General features: G+C 43.0%; 1 protein-coding gene across 1 annotated transcript; it reads left to right on the plus strand.

The window, feature by feature from the left end:
• The first annotated feature begins 574 nt into the window (after window positions 1-574).
• On the plus strand, window positions 575-14,983 carry LOC143436325 (retinol dehydrogenase 16-like). Its single transcript, XM_076920537.1, has 4 exons — window positions 575-1,014; window positions 11,734-11,992; window positions 12,821-12,984; window positions 13,463-14,983. The coding sequence occupies exons 1-4, from the start codon at window positions 702-704 to the stop codon at window positions 13,678-13,680; spliced, it is 954 nt and encodes a 317-aa protein (XP_076776652.1). The 5' UTR covers window positions 575-701; the 3' UTR covers window positions 13,681-14,983.
• The last annotated feature ends 93 nt before the right edge of the window (window positions 14,984-15,076 follow it).

The following is a 15,076-nucleotide window of genomic DNA, read 5'->3' on the forward strand; positions in this document are numbered from 1 at the left end:
CTACAGCTCTAAGCATGTGGAGAGGCTCTAGAGCATCATAATGAGACAGAACAATGGGTAATCAGTAGGAAGTGTCTTGTAAGTGATCCCAGGCTGCCTGCAACATTTCTGGAGGAGCCTCCTTTCCTCCTCTCCCAGGTTTCTTTGTTGGGAGAAGCCAGTGGACTCAAAGGGACACAGAAGGAAGCCATATTTGGGTCTGGTTCTTCTATCTTCCTAGGAGCTACTGTAATAGGAGGGCACCAGCTCTCCCTGGCTTCTCCTATAAGTTGTGCTGATTCCAACTGCAGGTCACTAATAAATTCTCATTATGTCCACAGTGTCCTGGTTTGTGGCTCCAGAGTGCAAGATGCAGAGACACAAGAGGAGCCTGGCAGTGGAGCATGGGGCCTGTGTAATGACATACACATGTATTCCCACATGGGTCCTGGAAGCAAAGATCATAAGACAATAGGCCTGTGTTATTGGACAGTCAGTGTTATTTTACTTGGCAGTGAGATAAGGAGAGCCAAAGGGCTTTATGTGTTTGATGTTCAAAAACAGGTCAAAGACCAGAGATGTGAGGCATTGATAATTATAGGAAATGCAGAGGACTTCACCCCAAAAGGCTGGAGTCCTCCATGCCTATGCCCTACTGTGTGAGCAGATGCCAGGTTCATTTTGACTCAGAGTATTTCTCACTCTACTAGACTCTACAAGCCATGTGGCTCTATCTGGTGGCACTTGTGGGCCTGTGGACACTCCTGCGATTGTTCAGGGAGAGGAAGGTGGTGAGCCATCTCCATGACAAGTATGTCTTCATCACGGGCTGTGACTCTGGCTTTGGGAACCTGCTGGCCAGACAGCTGGACAGGAGAGGCATGAAGGTGCTGGCAGCATGTCTGACAGAGAAGGGAGCGGAGCAGCTGAGGAGCAAGACATCTGAGAGGCTGGAGACAGTGATCCTTGATGTCACCAAGACAGAGAGTATTGTGGCAGCCACTCAGTGGGTGAAGGAGCATGTTGGGAACAGAGGTACCATTATGATTCCTGTCTGTGTTGTTGTTTTCTCTCAGTTGGTGTAGGGAAGGCCTGTGTAGTCCTGAAATGATTCTTGGTGGGGTCACATTGGCATTGCAGTCACTGCAGACTCTGCCTCTCTCTATCACACCAGTCTGTCCTTTTACCTCTATACTGAATCCTCCAAACTGGGTATTCTTTGATTAGCTGGTGTAGCTGCCTATGGCCATGAATAACTGGGTTCACCTGAAAGGGGGGCTGTGAATGAAAGAAGGGAAGGAAGGGCGAGAAAAGATGGAGTCAAGACAAGGTATTCTGATCAAGGCTTGAAGTTTAATGTTCAGCTCTCAATTTAAAGGGAAAGCCCCATCCTCTTCTTGTTTCAGCTGGAGATGGGTGGGGGAACCCATTCTTAGTCACAGCAGGAGATATCTCAAGGTAGGCTCAGCATCTCAAGGCAAGCTCAGCAGGCAGGTATTACTCACCTGTGCAGCCCAGATGAGTAATACCACCTGGGTCCTATTATTTGGTCTACTGTGGTAAACAAGGTCTTTCAGGCCTGCTCAAGCCAGTAGAAGGGCAAAAGCTGGTGCCATGGGAAATTTTTATGTTCAAATTATTCTCTGTCCTTTTTGTCTTTGTATGTAGAAAGACTGAATTGTTGGCTGCCTAGTCCTAGATTAGAGACAGTGAGGAGGAAGGAGAGCACTGGGTTCCTGGGGCCTGGTCTCTATGTGAAGCTCATGGGCCAGAGTGTATCTGCTTTCTCAGTTCTGTAACATGTTCTTAAGAGGGAGAGCCAAAATCTTGCCATGCTTATGCCCAAAATCAAGGAATGCCTTAGGACAGAAAAAGCTACAAAGAAGTCTGTCTCTTTTACACAGAAATAGACACACACACACACACACACACACACACACACACACAGACACACACACATACACACACAACACATACACAGAGATACATGTGGCCTGTGAATCTCTTTCTTTCTTTGTCTCTCTCCACTATTTGTATTATTATTTAAAAGATAGATTTATATAAAAATGAATTGGAGACAGTTATTATTGTGAATTCTAGTCATATCAAACTGCAACTAATGTATGATATACTATTCAGTTGATAAAAAGTAGTAACATATTGACTTGTATGTTTACTGTATGTGCTTTCTTTCCACTTTAAAAATGTAAGCTTTTTGACCACTTTACCACTTGAACATCTTAAATTACAATAATAACATTCAGTGAAGTACAATAACTTTGAAGACCCCCATACTCGGGAGACCCTTCCTCAAGTCTCAGGAAATCACGACCACCCAAAGATCACAAGAAACCATACCTGGATGCAATCAGCAGAGGCTTTATTAGGGAAATTGGCTGGTGGTCAAACCACAAGCTCTCTCTCAGAAGAGCAAGAGTACTGCTGCAGAGGGGCAGGCAGGTCCTCTAATAAGGGACACCCACAGTGGTTCGTGTTTGGACAGCCCGCCTACCACATGTAGGGTATCCTCTAGATAATACCACATGGAGGGTGCCCTCTCCCAGCCCGCACTTGTCGGTGACAGCTCGTGGTTCCCCAACACAGCCACCTTGAACCGCCCAGCCATGCAAGTTGGCCGCCACCTAATTTGGTGTGTGTGACTATACTGGGGACCTCTGGGTCACTGCTGTAACAAATCGGCGGTTTTCCACCTGCCGTCTATGAAGATAGATAGAGCCCAGGTGATAAAAAACCTGGCAGTGGAGCCAGGGCAGCTAGACAAACAGCCCCAGCAAGATTATTCACCTGAGAGTTATAATTATATATATATTTTTTTTAATTAAAAAAGTAGTGAGTGAATAGCACTGAGATTTTGAAAAAAAAAGGGAAAAATAAATAAGTAGCGCTGAGACAAGTCACGTGATGTGACTCCAACTTAGAAACACTGAACTAACAAAACCGCCTGCAGGCAGGTCAGACAGGTCAGACAGGTTGCCTGCCATAAGAAGTTACAAGCTGTTCTGCTGTCCTGTGTCAGAGAGCCAAAAGAATAGGCCTCCATTTTGGTACAGACACAAATTTATAGTAAAAAATAAGTTAGTAATTAAAGCAATAGATAGGCCAGGATCCCTCAGACACCTAGATCTAGTGCCCAATATAGTCACTAGGTAAATCTAGTGGAGGAATACCCTTCCCCCCGATAAAAGCCTTTCTTCCACAAGACCCTTGCAGGTTCTGGTCTTCAGGAGTGAAGAACAAGAGAGGACACTCGAAAAAGAATGTTCCCTCAGACATGGAGACATGGAGACCCCATCAATTGATCAGGCTGTGGTCAACAGCGGGTTACAGAAGGTAAGGGACACCCAAAGGCCCATGCCAGATCCCATTGATAGATCTTATATAAGAACATGAAACCCCACTAATTTTCACCAAGGTACATGAGGTTAAACAGGGATCAGATGAGCTGCCCACAGCCTTTCTAGACATTCCGTCAGTATTGACAAGGCTTCAGAGACTAGAGGAGTAGAGAAGGGTAGAGAAGGATTTAGTGTAAGTTGCTAAGAAAGTCTAGAAGAAAGGAGTGGAGAAGAGGAGTAGAGAGGATTTAGTGTAAGTCTAGAGGAAAAGAATGGAGAAGATAAAAGGTCTAGTGTAAGTTGCTGAGACTAGTGAGAGGTGAAGAAAGATAAAGGTGACAGAAAAAGAATTTACAGAAAGCAGAGAAGAGGGACTCCAATCAAAGGGAGATAAACTCTTTGAAAGAGACCAGTGTGCACATTGCAAGTAAAGGATCCAGCTTCGGGGTTCAAGAGGGCCCTAACAAATAGAAGCCAGGGCCAGGAAATCCCAGGCCTTGAAAAACACTGCAAGTGGCGAAGATATTAGCTCTGTGTGAAGACAGCTATTGAAATAGACAGGGTGGCTTGGAGCCACCCAACTCTTGATAAACACAGGGTCTCCCTCCAGGCCAATGGGCCAAAATGTATTCATGGACTACCTAAAAAATGGTGGATTAAGAGATGGGCTGTATATCCCATTCATTTATGGTCATCCTAGACTGCTCCTACCCCCTGTCGGGTCAAGGCTTACTCCCTAGGATGGACGTCCAGATATACTTCCTACCCGATGGGATACAACTAGCTGACAAGAACTCACAGGTAGAGGAAAGGCTTCTCCTACTAACTCCAGCTGGGAGCCGAGGTAACCTGCTTTACAGATGGGAGCAATTTTCTCCATGCTGGTCAGAGATAAGCCAGCACTACTGTGGTGGAGACAAATGTCATCTGGACTGACTCCCCATCCCTGAGATTATCCATGCAGAGAGCAACCTTGGAACCTGGGGCCAACAAGCAGGTATGCTTTTGCCACAGCCCATGTCCGCAGGGCTATATACCAAGGGAGGAGACTCTGGCCTGAGACAATAACTGGACAGATCAAGTGGCTTGATACAGGAGCCCTTCCCGGCTATGGGGCCAAAGAGATGGCCTCACTTAAAGCAGAGTAAGAGAAAGAACTCAGATTGCTAGCCATCCTGCCAGCTACTATCTAGAGGAAAAGAGACAATGGTGCACACAAGGAGGGAGAACTATACTCCCCAGAAAACAAAAGACTTACCAAGCTAAATGCACAGATGGACTCTTAAGATATGAGTGCAACCAAGCAGCCAAGAGATTTAAAGTGTATAAGAGACCTCAGGTTTTGAGCCAGAGAAATAATAAGACTTAGAATAAAGAAGAAATACCTAGGAGAAAAAAGCCTAGAATAGGGACCTTCCCGAGGTTTCAAGTGTCTTAGGTAATTAGATCAGGTAGCAGTTTTAAGATAAGTCAGGAATTGTCAGAGATATTAGAAGCTCCACTGTTTATACTGTCTCCAAAGCTCAAGACAGGTAGAGAGAATATACAGAACCCTAAAGCTAAATTACCCTCGGGAACTGGCACTGGCTAGAGTGTCCCTTGTCCTTATTCCACACCCAGAATGTCCCTTTTGTGTGAGAAATAATTTTTCAGGCTACTAAGAGACTTCCTGGTGCTGCTGACCATCCGACCTCCTTGAAATCCACCAACACGTGTGCCTGAACATCCAGATGCCAGAACAACCTCCTGCTGTTTAGTTCGAGGTCTTCTGCTATTCTACAAGGCCAAAGAACTTCAGGCCTTGACTCCTAGAGACACAGGGATAATGCTGCCTTAGAGGGTGGGGCTTAGGGTGTATACACCCAAGGTTAAATGACAGCTTGTGATTCCAAGATTGAAGTTAAAATGTGAATCTAGAGTTATATAGATTTGTTCCTTTTTACAATTTCTCTTTATTATATATGTGATTTTATGTGTATGTAGACAACTATGTGCCATAAAATATGTAAAAGTCAGAGGACAACTTTGAAAGTGTGTTTCAAAGAAAAGAAAATGTTTTGAGATCCATAGCTAATAAAACAGAGCCCAAGGACCCCTGTTAACAGATACTTAGTGCCTAAAATTGATAAATGGTAGACTTGCAGCTCTGAGCTAACACCATATGTCACCACTGCTATCTTAGATGAGGTCAAAGATTATTGTGTACTTGTCCAGCTAGTTCCCGCAGGTACTCTTGAACTGAGTTTGAGATACACCCTAGATGCTTCTGCAGAGAGCCTATTTTCCTTGACTCTAGCTGTTGAGTCAAGGAAAGTTGAGACTAAAAATGGCTACAGGTATAGAGAGAGGTGCTGCTAAGAGGACTAGACTTGCTGTTTCTTAAAGAAGTGTGTTGCTCTAAGAGAAGAATATAAAGTTAGACCAGAGACAGAAAGATAGAGAGGTGCAGCAAAGTTGATTTGAGAGTTGATTCAATAAGTCCCCTTGGTTGAGAACCCTGTTTTCCTCCCTTGCTGGACCTCTTGTGATTTTACTCTTGCTTTTACCATAGGCCCTAGTGTTTTAAATTGATTAGTAACTTTTGTTAGAGGAAGGATAAGTGCTGTTCAGCTTTTTGTGTTGCGCCATCAATATAGAGCTTTAGGTCAAGAAAATGATAATTATCATGACACTGGAGTTTAAACTTTTCTAAAGATCCAAATCGGAAAAAGTGGGGTAGAAATAGACTTATTAATAATTGAGTTTTTATGATTAAAAACTGTCATTAGAGGAAATGGGGGAATGAAGAATGAAAAATTATAAAAATCATTTTTATAGAATATATACATATATAGATGCTTTTTAAGTTCTTTTAGGGACATGGAAACTTTTCTCTGAAACAAGCCAGGCCAGTTTCAGGAACTGGATGTAAAGAATGAAAGTCATTCAGGTGGTAAAAACACCATGACAGGGCTGTGGCTCTACGGCTGGAGCTAGTGAGAAATAGTTAATAGATAGTTGACAGGGTAGGGCAGTGACATGGTAAAACCACATTTTTGAGAAGAATGAGTGTGCAGAGTGATTTTCACATGACTCTAGATCATTTGGGCTAGATTCCTCTGAAATGTTCCACTGTTCTTGGTTACCCCTCCTTCCCTTGGTCTTCCCAGTGCTATGTTCAAAATTTGTAAAACAACCAATCATGTGTAACTGCGTGAAAATGCAACCATTCATGTGTAACCACACGAAAATGCCTTCCTCTCCCCACCCCATGTTATAAAAGACCCCCTAGCCCTGCCACTCAGGGCCAAACCTTGCTCTTCTGAGAGAGAGCTTGTGGTTTGACCGCCGGCCAATTTCCCTAATAAAGCCTCTGCTGATTGCATCCAGGTATGGTTTCTTGTGGTCTTTGGGTGGTTGTGATTTCTTGAGACTTGAGGAAGGGTCTCCTGAGTATGGGGATCTTCAACTTGACCCTCAACCAAGCCTTATTACACTTAGCAGGCATTGGCACTGGGTATTGTTTGTTCCCTTTGTGTTCTTCTGGCTAGTGTTTTTCAGGCAGAGTTGTAGATATGATGCTGGTTACCATCTGATGAACCTGTTCCTCAGCTCCTTCCTGTTGGCATCCCCAGAAATTGCCACCAGGCTCACCTTGTTTTGTTGTCTTAAGAACTGTCTTGTGATACTTCAAGTCAATTCTGAGTCTTCAGGCATGTGTATTTTGGGATCCTAGAATTAAAATATCTGTTTTGCATATTTTTATTAAATTTTTTTCCTGCAAACATTTAGATCATATTTTCCTTTCCCCATCTGCTCCCAAATCCTCCCCATGTACCAGTGTCTCGAGCCCAGTCTGTTATCTGTCGTAAGCAGGTTGTGATAAGGTTTTAGGGTCCCTGTAGGAAGAGGATCGACAGGTCCTCTCTACTCAGGAATTGTATACATGATTGACTGTGAGATGATCAGTTCCACGAGAGGGGAGAGAGTACGCCAGAGACAGAGGTTTGATATTTAATTGCTCTTTAATAATGCACAGCAAACAATATATTATTACTAATGCCAAAGCTATTGTAACAATGAGGTATTGTCACATTTCCTATACAATGACTCTATCAATATCAGCACAGTTAACATAAATAATAAATTGCTAATTACCAAAGAAATAAGTATCACAATAAGTACATCATTATTGATGAGTTATAAGACCTGAGTCCTTATGGCTGTTGTTTCCAGCAGCTTAGGTCCAGAGAGTGGTTGACCATGAAGATAAGGGTGTTTTCCAGCTTCCAGCAGCTCAGGTCTAGAAGAGTGCTTGACCATGAAGATAAGGGCATTCCGAGGCTTCTAGCAGCTCAGGTCCAGAGAGTGTTAGATCACAAAGTTGGAGGCTTCAGTCTCTTGGCTGTCTCTTTGATGATTGGGTGCAGAGTGCTCAGTCTCTTGGCTGCTATTTTGATGATCCATGCTGCAGAGTGCTTTCTCTCTTGGCTGCAGAGGAGGCCTGAACAGAGGATCATGCTAGGTAACCATAGCTACCAGTGTGATGAAGTGCTCTGGCCAAGGGCTCCTCTTTTATGCTTGAATTGGGGTTACTTCTGATGTACATGGCAGATAACCATATGTGTCTGGTTATCTGTGGGCTATGACTTCATTGCAGGTAGACTTTTGGTTATCATCATACTTTAAAACATGTTCAAACTTGTTTTCTGGACTTGTCCAGACTTGTTTTCTTTCCTATTACAATATGGAGTCAGCTCCAGATATTTTAATTATAGGATGCCAAAATACACACGGTTGAAGACTCATCTTCTTGATAAACTCTTTATCTTGGGACCTTATCTTGCAATGTTTGTTTGAGTCTTTGGAATGTGCTCTTCCCCAGATGTGTCTCAGAGGCAGCTAATATTTGACTCAAACTTAAGGATCTCTTAATTTTAAATTCAAGCTGAGACCTGAAATTACATTCTTACAGTATCTTATGTCTCACATATGTCCTATTGAAGACCCCCAAACTCAGGAGATTCTTACTCAAGTCTCGGGAAATCATGGCCACACAAAAATTGCAAGACACTGTACCTGGATGCAATCAGCAGAGGTTTCTTAGGGAGAGTTGGCCAGCCAATGGTCAAATCACTTGCCCACGCAGGAGCTGAATTTGACAAAAGACTGGCAAGCTGAGGGGCCTTTTAAAAGGGAAAACTACAAACCAGGGGAATGAGGAGGGAGGTTAGGGGTTGTCAAGGATATATAACATAAAAATAGCAGAGAATTCCAGAGGAACCCAACCTAAGTGAATCAGGGTCATGTGGAAAATACTCTGTATACTCATTCTTCTCAAAAGCATGGTCTTGCCCTGTCACTTGCTCAACTATTTCTCAGTTGTTGTCCTGTCATCATGGTTACTAGTTTCTCAGCCCCACCTAGATGACTTGCATTTTTCTTTGTGGTCAGGAATGTGTCTTCCTGCTTTGGGCCTTCCCCACACACAGGTGGGTTCTCTTCCCCGAGGCTTGACAAATGTTAATCCAGCAAGTGTCCTCTGACTCAGGGATAATGTACTCCCCCCAGAATGTATCCTGAGGCAGTGAAGTCCTGAAATTTTACATTCAGTTCTGCTTTCTTGGAACTAGTGAACCTGCATTCTTTTGCTCAGGTCTAGGGGTCATAAAAACTTTCTATGTTTTTCATGCCCTTTAAAGAAAAGCCTGAAGAACAGTCTGTATATATTTTATAAAATGATCTTTATATTTTTTCACTCTACATTATGACCACAATGAATGTCTTCTTCCAACAGGGCCATACCTCCTAATACTGCTAATCCATGGGCCTAGGATATTCAAATCACCACAGTTATAAATAGCCTTACCATCAGCTAGTAGCCTTAAGCAAAGCTTGTAATGGGGGTTTGGGAGCTCTGGTGGTTTGAGTATGCCTAGCCCAAGGAGTGGCATTATTTGGATGTGTAGCTGTGATGAAATATGTGTGCCACTGTGGGCTTGGTATTTAAAACCCTCACCCTAGCTGCCTGAAAACTAGTCTTCCCTTGGTGCCTTCCAATGGAGAAGTGGGACTCTCAGCTCCTCTACTATTGTCCCATGTCTGCCTGGATACTGCCATGCTCCTACCTTGATGATAATGGACTGAATGTCTGAACCTGTAGCCAGCCACAATTAAATGTTGTCTAAGAGTTGGTTTGGTCATGGTGTCTGTTCACAGCAGTAAAACCCCAACTAAGCCAGAAAGGAGTTTCTATGTTTTTTTTTTTTTGGGGGGGGGATGGCGAGTAAATGTGATCCATTATTGGCAGTGAAGCTTTTACTTGTTGGCATTTGATTTCCACTTGGGGTGTCATGTCTACCATTATTTTGTACATCCCTTGAAATTCCTTCATATATGTATTTTAGGAAGCTTCTACAGAAGTAGTTCTTCATATGGTTTTCAAAATTGATCATAACCATTCTTGATTAGAGATTATATATCTATAGAAGCACAAGACATGATTTTGAACCAAGAATGCAGATGACTTATTTGAACCAAGGTTTTGAACCAAGAATGCAGATGACTTATTTGAACCAAGGTTTTCATATCAACAAATGCTTATCTTAATCTTAATCAGCTAGTCTCTCATTCACTCTGCATAGAAATTGATGTCACAGAGATGGTGTTTTTGTAGGCCTTTCAGAATGGTCCTTTGAAGATCCATTACTTAAAGGCCAAAAGGATGAGTGAGGGCCACCTGTGGTTTGGTGATAAAGAGAGCACCATGTGTTCAGGTTGACAGTGGAAAATCTGTCCTGTTGGTTATTAACAAAGATCTTCACCTCCCTTATCCTTTCCCTGGGTGTCTTACTTAGGATTTTTACTGTTGCAACTAAATATCATGAGCAAAAAGCAAGTTGTTCTAGGAAAGGGCTTATTTAGGTTACACTACCACATCACTATTCATCACCAGGGGAACTCAGGACACAACTCAAATTGGGAAGGATCCTGGATGCAGGAGCTGATGCAGAAGCCATGGATGAGTGATGCTTACTGGCTTGATTCCCATGGCCTTCACAGTCTGCTTTCTTATAGAACCCACAAAAGCTGCCCAGGTGTGGCCTCACCCACAATGGACTGGACCCTCCTTAGAAGATCAGTAATATTGAAAATGCTCTATAGCTGGATCTTATGGAGGCATTTCCTCAACTGAGGCTCCCTCATCGCTGGTAACTCTAGCTTGTGATAAATTTTCACAAAACAGAGAATACATTGGGTTTTATAAGCATCTGAGGAGAGTTGATCAATATTGATGATAATCAATATTGATGTTGATCAATATCGAGAGTTGATCAATATTAATTTTCATCAATATAGATTTTTGTCCACAATGAGAGTTGATTGTTATTAATGTCATGGCCGGCTTCAGCAGAACTTAAAAGCACATCTGTTTCCCAAATCTCCCACAGTCAAGTTTCCAATTGTTTGTTTCCCAACCAATTTTCCTCGAGAGATTAATTTTGTCTTTTCTTTCTTTCTCCTTTGTGTTTTCCTCTGTTCTTTCTCTTCTTCTTTATGACTGTACTTTTTTATTACCATATAAGGAATGATATTGAAACTAATTCTTCCCTGTTACAACCTTTCATCGCCCCTTGAAAGAAACAGGTAGCAGTGTGTAAACTACTGAGAGTAATGTGAAGACACAACTACCTTCATCAGAATTTTAGCTCTATGAAGACTTGCCATGATCGTGGTAAATCTTGTAGATAAACATTGCATTTGAGCTTGCAAACAGTTAAACCTTTTGACTGTTATCATCATGTCAGGATATGATGGGGGTTCCAGGCAGTCATGTGCTTGAGAATGAGCTGAGATACAACATCTGTAACCACAGGTAGCAGGAAAATCAGGACTTTGGGATAGCCCAAGCCTAATGTATCATACAATCCAACATGGCAATACCTACTCCAAAAAGGGCCATATCTCCTAATCCCTCTTCAGCACTGCCCCACTCTCAGGAGTAAACATTTAAACATATGAGCCTATGGCTGCTATTTCCATTCAAACCACCACAACAAATAAGAGAATAAAATCTCTAGAGTTGGCTTCAAGTTGTACAACACAAACGTACATTCATGGTCTCCAGAATAACAAAATTGAGCCATTTTTTCACCATCTGTTCTTAAACTTAGCAACTGATAAGGGACTGCTGGCTGATTCCCAGGTAGAAAGGTGGGCCAGAAAGTCTTAAAAGATGAAGGTATCCATGGTGTGAGCCAGCAGTCCTCATGAGTTCACCAGCCATGTGGATACCCTGCTCTTATTCATTGCATCGTATTGTCCAGTAAGCATGTCACAGTATTCTTACCATGTTGAAAATGCATTTCATCCGTAATTAAACCTGTGTTGTGTGACTATCTCTTTCCACTGTTTCTAGGACTCTGGGGCCTGGTCAACAATGCTGGCATTTCCACCTTCTCAGGTCCCAATGAGTGGATGAACAAACAGAACTTTGCAACTGTACTGGATGTGAACCTGTTGGGCATGATCGAGGTGACTCTGAGCATGCTGCCCTTAGTGAGGAAGGCAAGGGGTCGAGTGGTCAATGTCTCCAGCATCGTGGGCCGAGTGTCTTTCTTTGGTGGTGGTTACTCCATCTCCAAGTATGGTGTAGAGGCCTTCTCAGACTCCCTCAGGTACTTTAAGGGAAGCAGACTCAAGGGGTGCTTTAGGAAGGTTTTTATTTAGTCACACTCTTGTAGTCCCCATCATGGGGAGAACACTAAAGTTTTGGGTCTCTCTTGTCTTCCCCTCACTGAATGATTCTCTGGGCAGCACATTTCTAAGTCTCTGTAACAGGTCATGACAGAGACATGACTTGAATTCATTTTGCCCTTTTATGGATGAGGGAGGACATTGGGGACAATATTGGGATAGGTTTGGAACTGTGAAGTTTTTGGTTCAAGAATCCATTCCCCTGAAATCTATATGGTGATCATGTCTTTGAATTGGGATGAATATCTCTTTCAATTCCAGAGATAGATATCAGGACCCTGTAGAGTCCATAATTAACACATTCTAGCATAACTTATATGCTTCTATCATCACCTAAAGACTATGGTAAGTTAGAGAGTAAGAGAAGAGTCTAAGAAGACCTGTCCTGAGAGCTTCCTGAGACAGATGTGGGGCAGATGCAGACATACTAGTGAGGTGAAAATGACCTGGACAAGGACTAGAATTCTTTGCCTCTGCACTACTTGGAGAAAGGTCTTACACAGTGCCATAGACCAGAATGTTCAATTTTAGGCCAGTGAGCTATACACCACAAATACTATTATGACATACAAGAGTAGAGAGGCAATGCCCTTATCACAAGATTCGACTTCATTTGCTGTATACCCCAGATCCAAAAGGTGTGGCATTTTTTTTTCCATCACAGGCTCCTGGTCCCATGCTACTGTAGTCCTATTAAAGTGTTCTCACTGAAAGACCTCTGAAGACCTTGACAATTGTGTGTCTTGCAGGAGGGAGCTCTCCTATTTTGGGGTGAAGGTGGCTATTATAGAGCCAGGCTTCTTCCTGACGGATATGACCAGTAGTGCCAGAGTAATATCAAATGTGCAGATGCTGTGGGACCAGACCAGCTCAGGAATCCGGGAGATCTATGACGAGAAATACCTGGCGTCCTGTAAGTGAGCTCTGAGGCTCAAAACTACATACAATTCTGAATACTTAACCTTTTTTTTTTTTTTTTTTTTTTTGCAGTTGTAATGCCTTTCTCTTTATACTCAAAGAACAGTAGTTTAGACCTATTTCCTTGGGGTGGTGGGCAGTTTCTGTATGCAGTAAGAAAGGAGTTCTTGTCTTTCAGAACATGCTGTTCTGTTCCTTCTGATCCTCTCATGATCATGGGCCTGTAAGCAAAGTCAGGGATGTGGGGAGGTGATATAAGACCAGTACTTTCCATGAGCTGTGATACAGGTGACTGAGTGCATAATTTTTCTTTAAGATTTTTGTGGTCCTTCTGAGGAAATGGGACAGGCTAGGCTTGGGTTTCAGACACATGGATTTTTCCACATAGGGAATAGAAATTCTCCTTTATGCTGGTATGAGACAGGAGTGGTGGGAGCTGAATAACCACCGTAATTCTTCCTCATTCTGCATAGATCTGAAAATGCTAAGTGGATTGGACCAGAGGTACAACAAGGACCTGTCTTTGGTGACTGACTGCATGGAGCATGCTCTGACTGCCTGTCACCCTCGCACTCGATACTCAGCTGGTTGGGATGCCAAGCTCTTCTACCTTCCCTTGAGCTACCTGCCCACATTTCTTGCAGATGTCTTTTTCTACTGGACTTCTGCAAAGCCTGAGAAAGCTCTGTGAAGTCTTTACCTATGTGCACAATTGGGGAGATGTAGTTAGAGTGTAAGGGATGGAATTCTCAGGAGAAGGTAAGAGAGTTGAGAAAGGATGGTCATTATGCTGGGGTTTTAGGATATAACCTGCATCCTACTAATTTTCCTGTGATACTACTCAAGACTGATCATGATCAAAAAAGTAGCCAATGAATTCTTCCCAGGGATTCAGATATAAACATGCTGGATTTTGCACAGACTCTGAGCATCACCATGGCCTAATATGAGGATCCACACAAATGAGGAGGTCGGGACCAGCTTGTGCCAATCACTGCCCTGTGTCCTCCTCTGAAGAAAATGCACATGCTCTTACTAGTTTCCACCCTTCTGCAGCATTGAAGTGCCGCTGCCCTGAGTCACCTCTGACTAAGGTCTGGGGTCTGAGAGGACTCAGTAATAATGCCATCACTTATGCCTTAGAGTCAGGCTGGCAGGCCCTGGGTCAGAGGTTCAGTCCCTGGTGGTGAGAATCTAACATGGGATAGAGACACTAATTTTTCATTTATTTTAAAAGCATGGCATTATGGGTGAACTCTTTTTATTTTTTGAGCAAATATGAGGTGATCTCCTGTGCTCTGCCATTTAAACTATGGCTTTACCATTTAGTGGCATTTGGATCACAGAGGTAAGGGGAATGGCCTAAGTAGGTTTGCCATAGGCCAGCAGGCTTTTCTTGACTGCCTCATCTTTTCAAGGCATTGAGATGGGAACAAGTGCTCTGCAGTCAAATCGTAAGAACAGCATGTAAGGCTGAAGACTGTGCATGCAAGTCTATGAATCGAATATGAGTGGTAGGCCTCAGCCTCACCACTCCCTCCCTGCAGACTCACTAAGTGACCATCCTTCCCTGTAGACTCACTAAGTGCCCAGTGTCCCCTGCAGATTCACTAAGTGACCATTTCCCCCTGCAGACTCACTAAGTAATCATGTATACAGTATCTTTCTCAACACTGGTCTTTCATTTTTGGGACAATATATTTGCAAACAAATACACTTTCAAATGAGCAAGGTTCTTGAACTTGCCTCAGCCTCTGAGACCTGGGTCTTCCTACTGCTATGTTGGTGACTCTCAAGAGTAGTCTGAGCAGGGAATGTATGTGTGTAAGTGACAGAGAATCCTGCGATCAATACAGACTTGTCTTTGGAAAGACTTCTGTAGATGTCTGATTTCTCTTTCCTCAGTAGAAATGTGGGGGCAAAGGGGCCACAGAAGAAACTTGTAAATATATAGTAATTTCTGATTTAATGAAAATACAATTTTCTCTACCATATCACGTGCCTGGTCATTCATTTTACCTATGGCATATGTGTGTACCTGTATGTTACATGTGTGAGAGAATCCTCAGAGGTGAGACGAAAGATGA

Source organism: Arvicanthis niloticus, chromosome 22 (assembly GCF_011762505.2).
Source record: "Arvicanthis niloticus isolate mArvNil1 chromosome 22, mArvNil1.pat.X, whole genome shotgun sequence".
In the NCBI taxonomy this organism is placed as follows: Eukaryota; Metazoa; Chordata; class Mammalia; order Rodentia; family Muridae; genus Arvicanthis; species Arvicanthis niloticus.

What these genes read in the sequence shown, in the direction of transcription:
- LOC143436325 (XM_076920537.1), top strand. Translation starts at nt 702, where the DNA reads ATGTGGCTCTATCTGGTGGCACTTGTGGGCCTGTGGACACTCCTGCGA. An exon ending in GGAGCATGTTGGGAACAGAG is followed by an intron (nt 1,015 to 11,733) that starts GTACCATTATGA and finishes CACTGTTTCTAG; the next exon opens with GACTCTGGGGCCTGGTCAAC. An exon ending in GCCTTCTCAGACTCCCTCAG is followed by an intron (nt 11,993 to 12,820) that starts GTACTTTAAGGG and finishes TGTGTCTTGCAG; the next exon opens with GAGGGAGCTCTCCTATTTTG.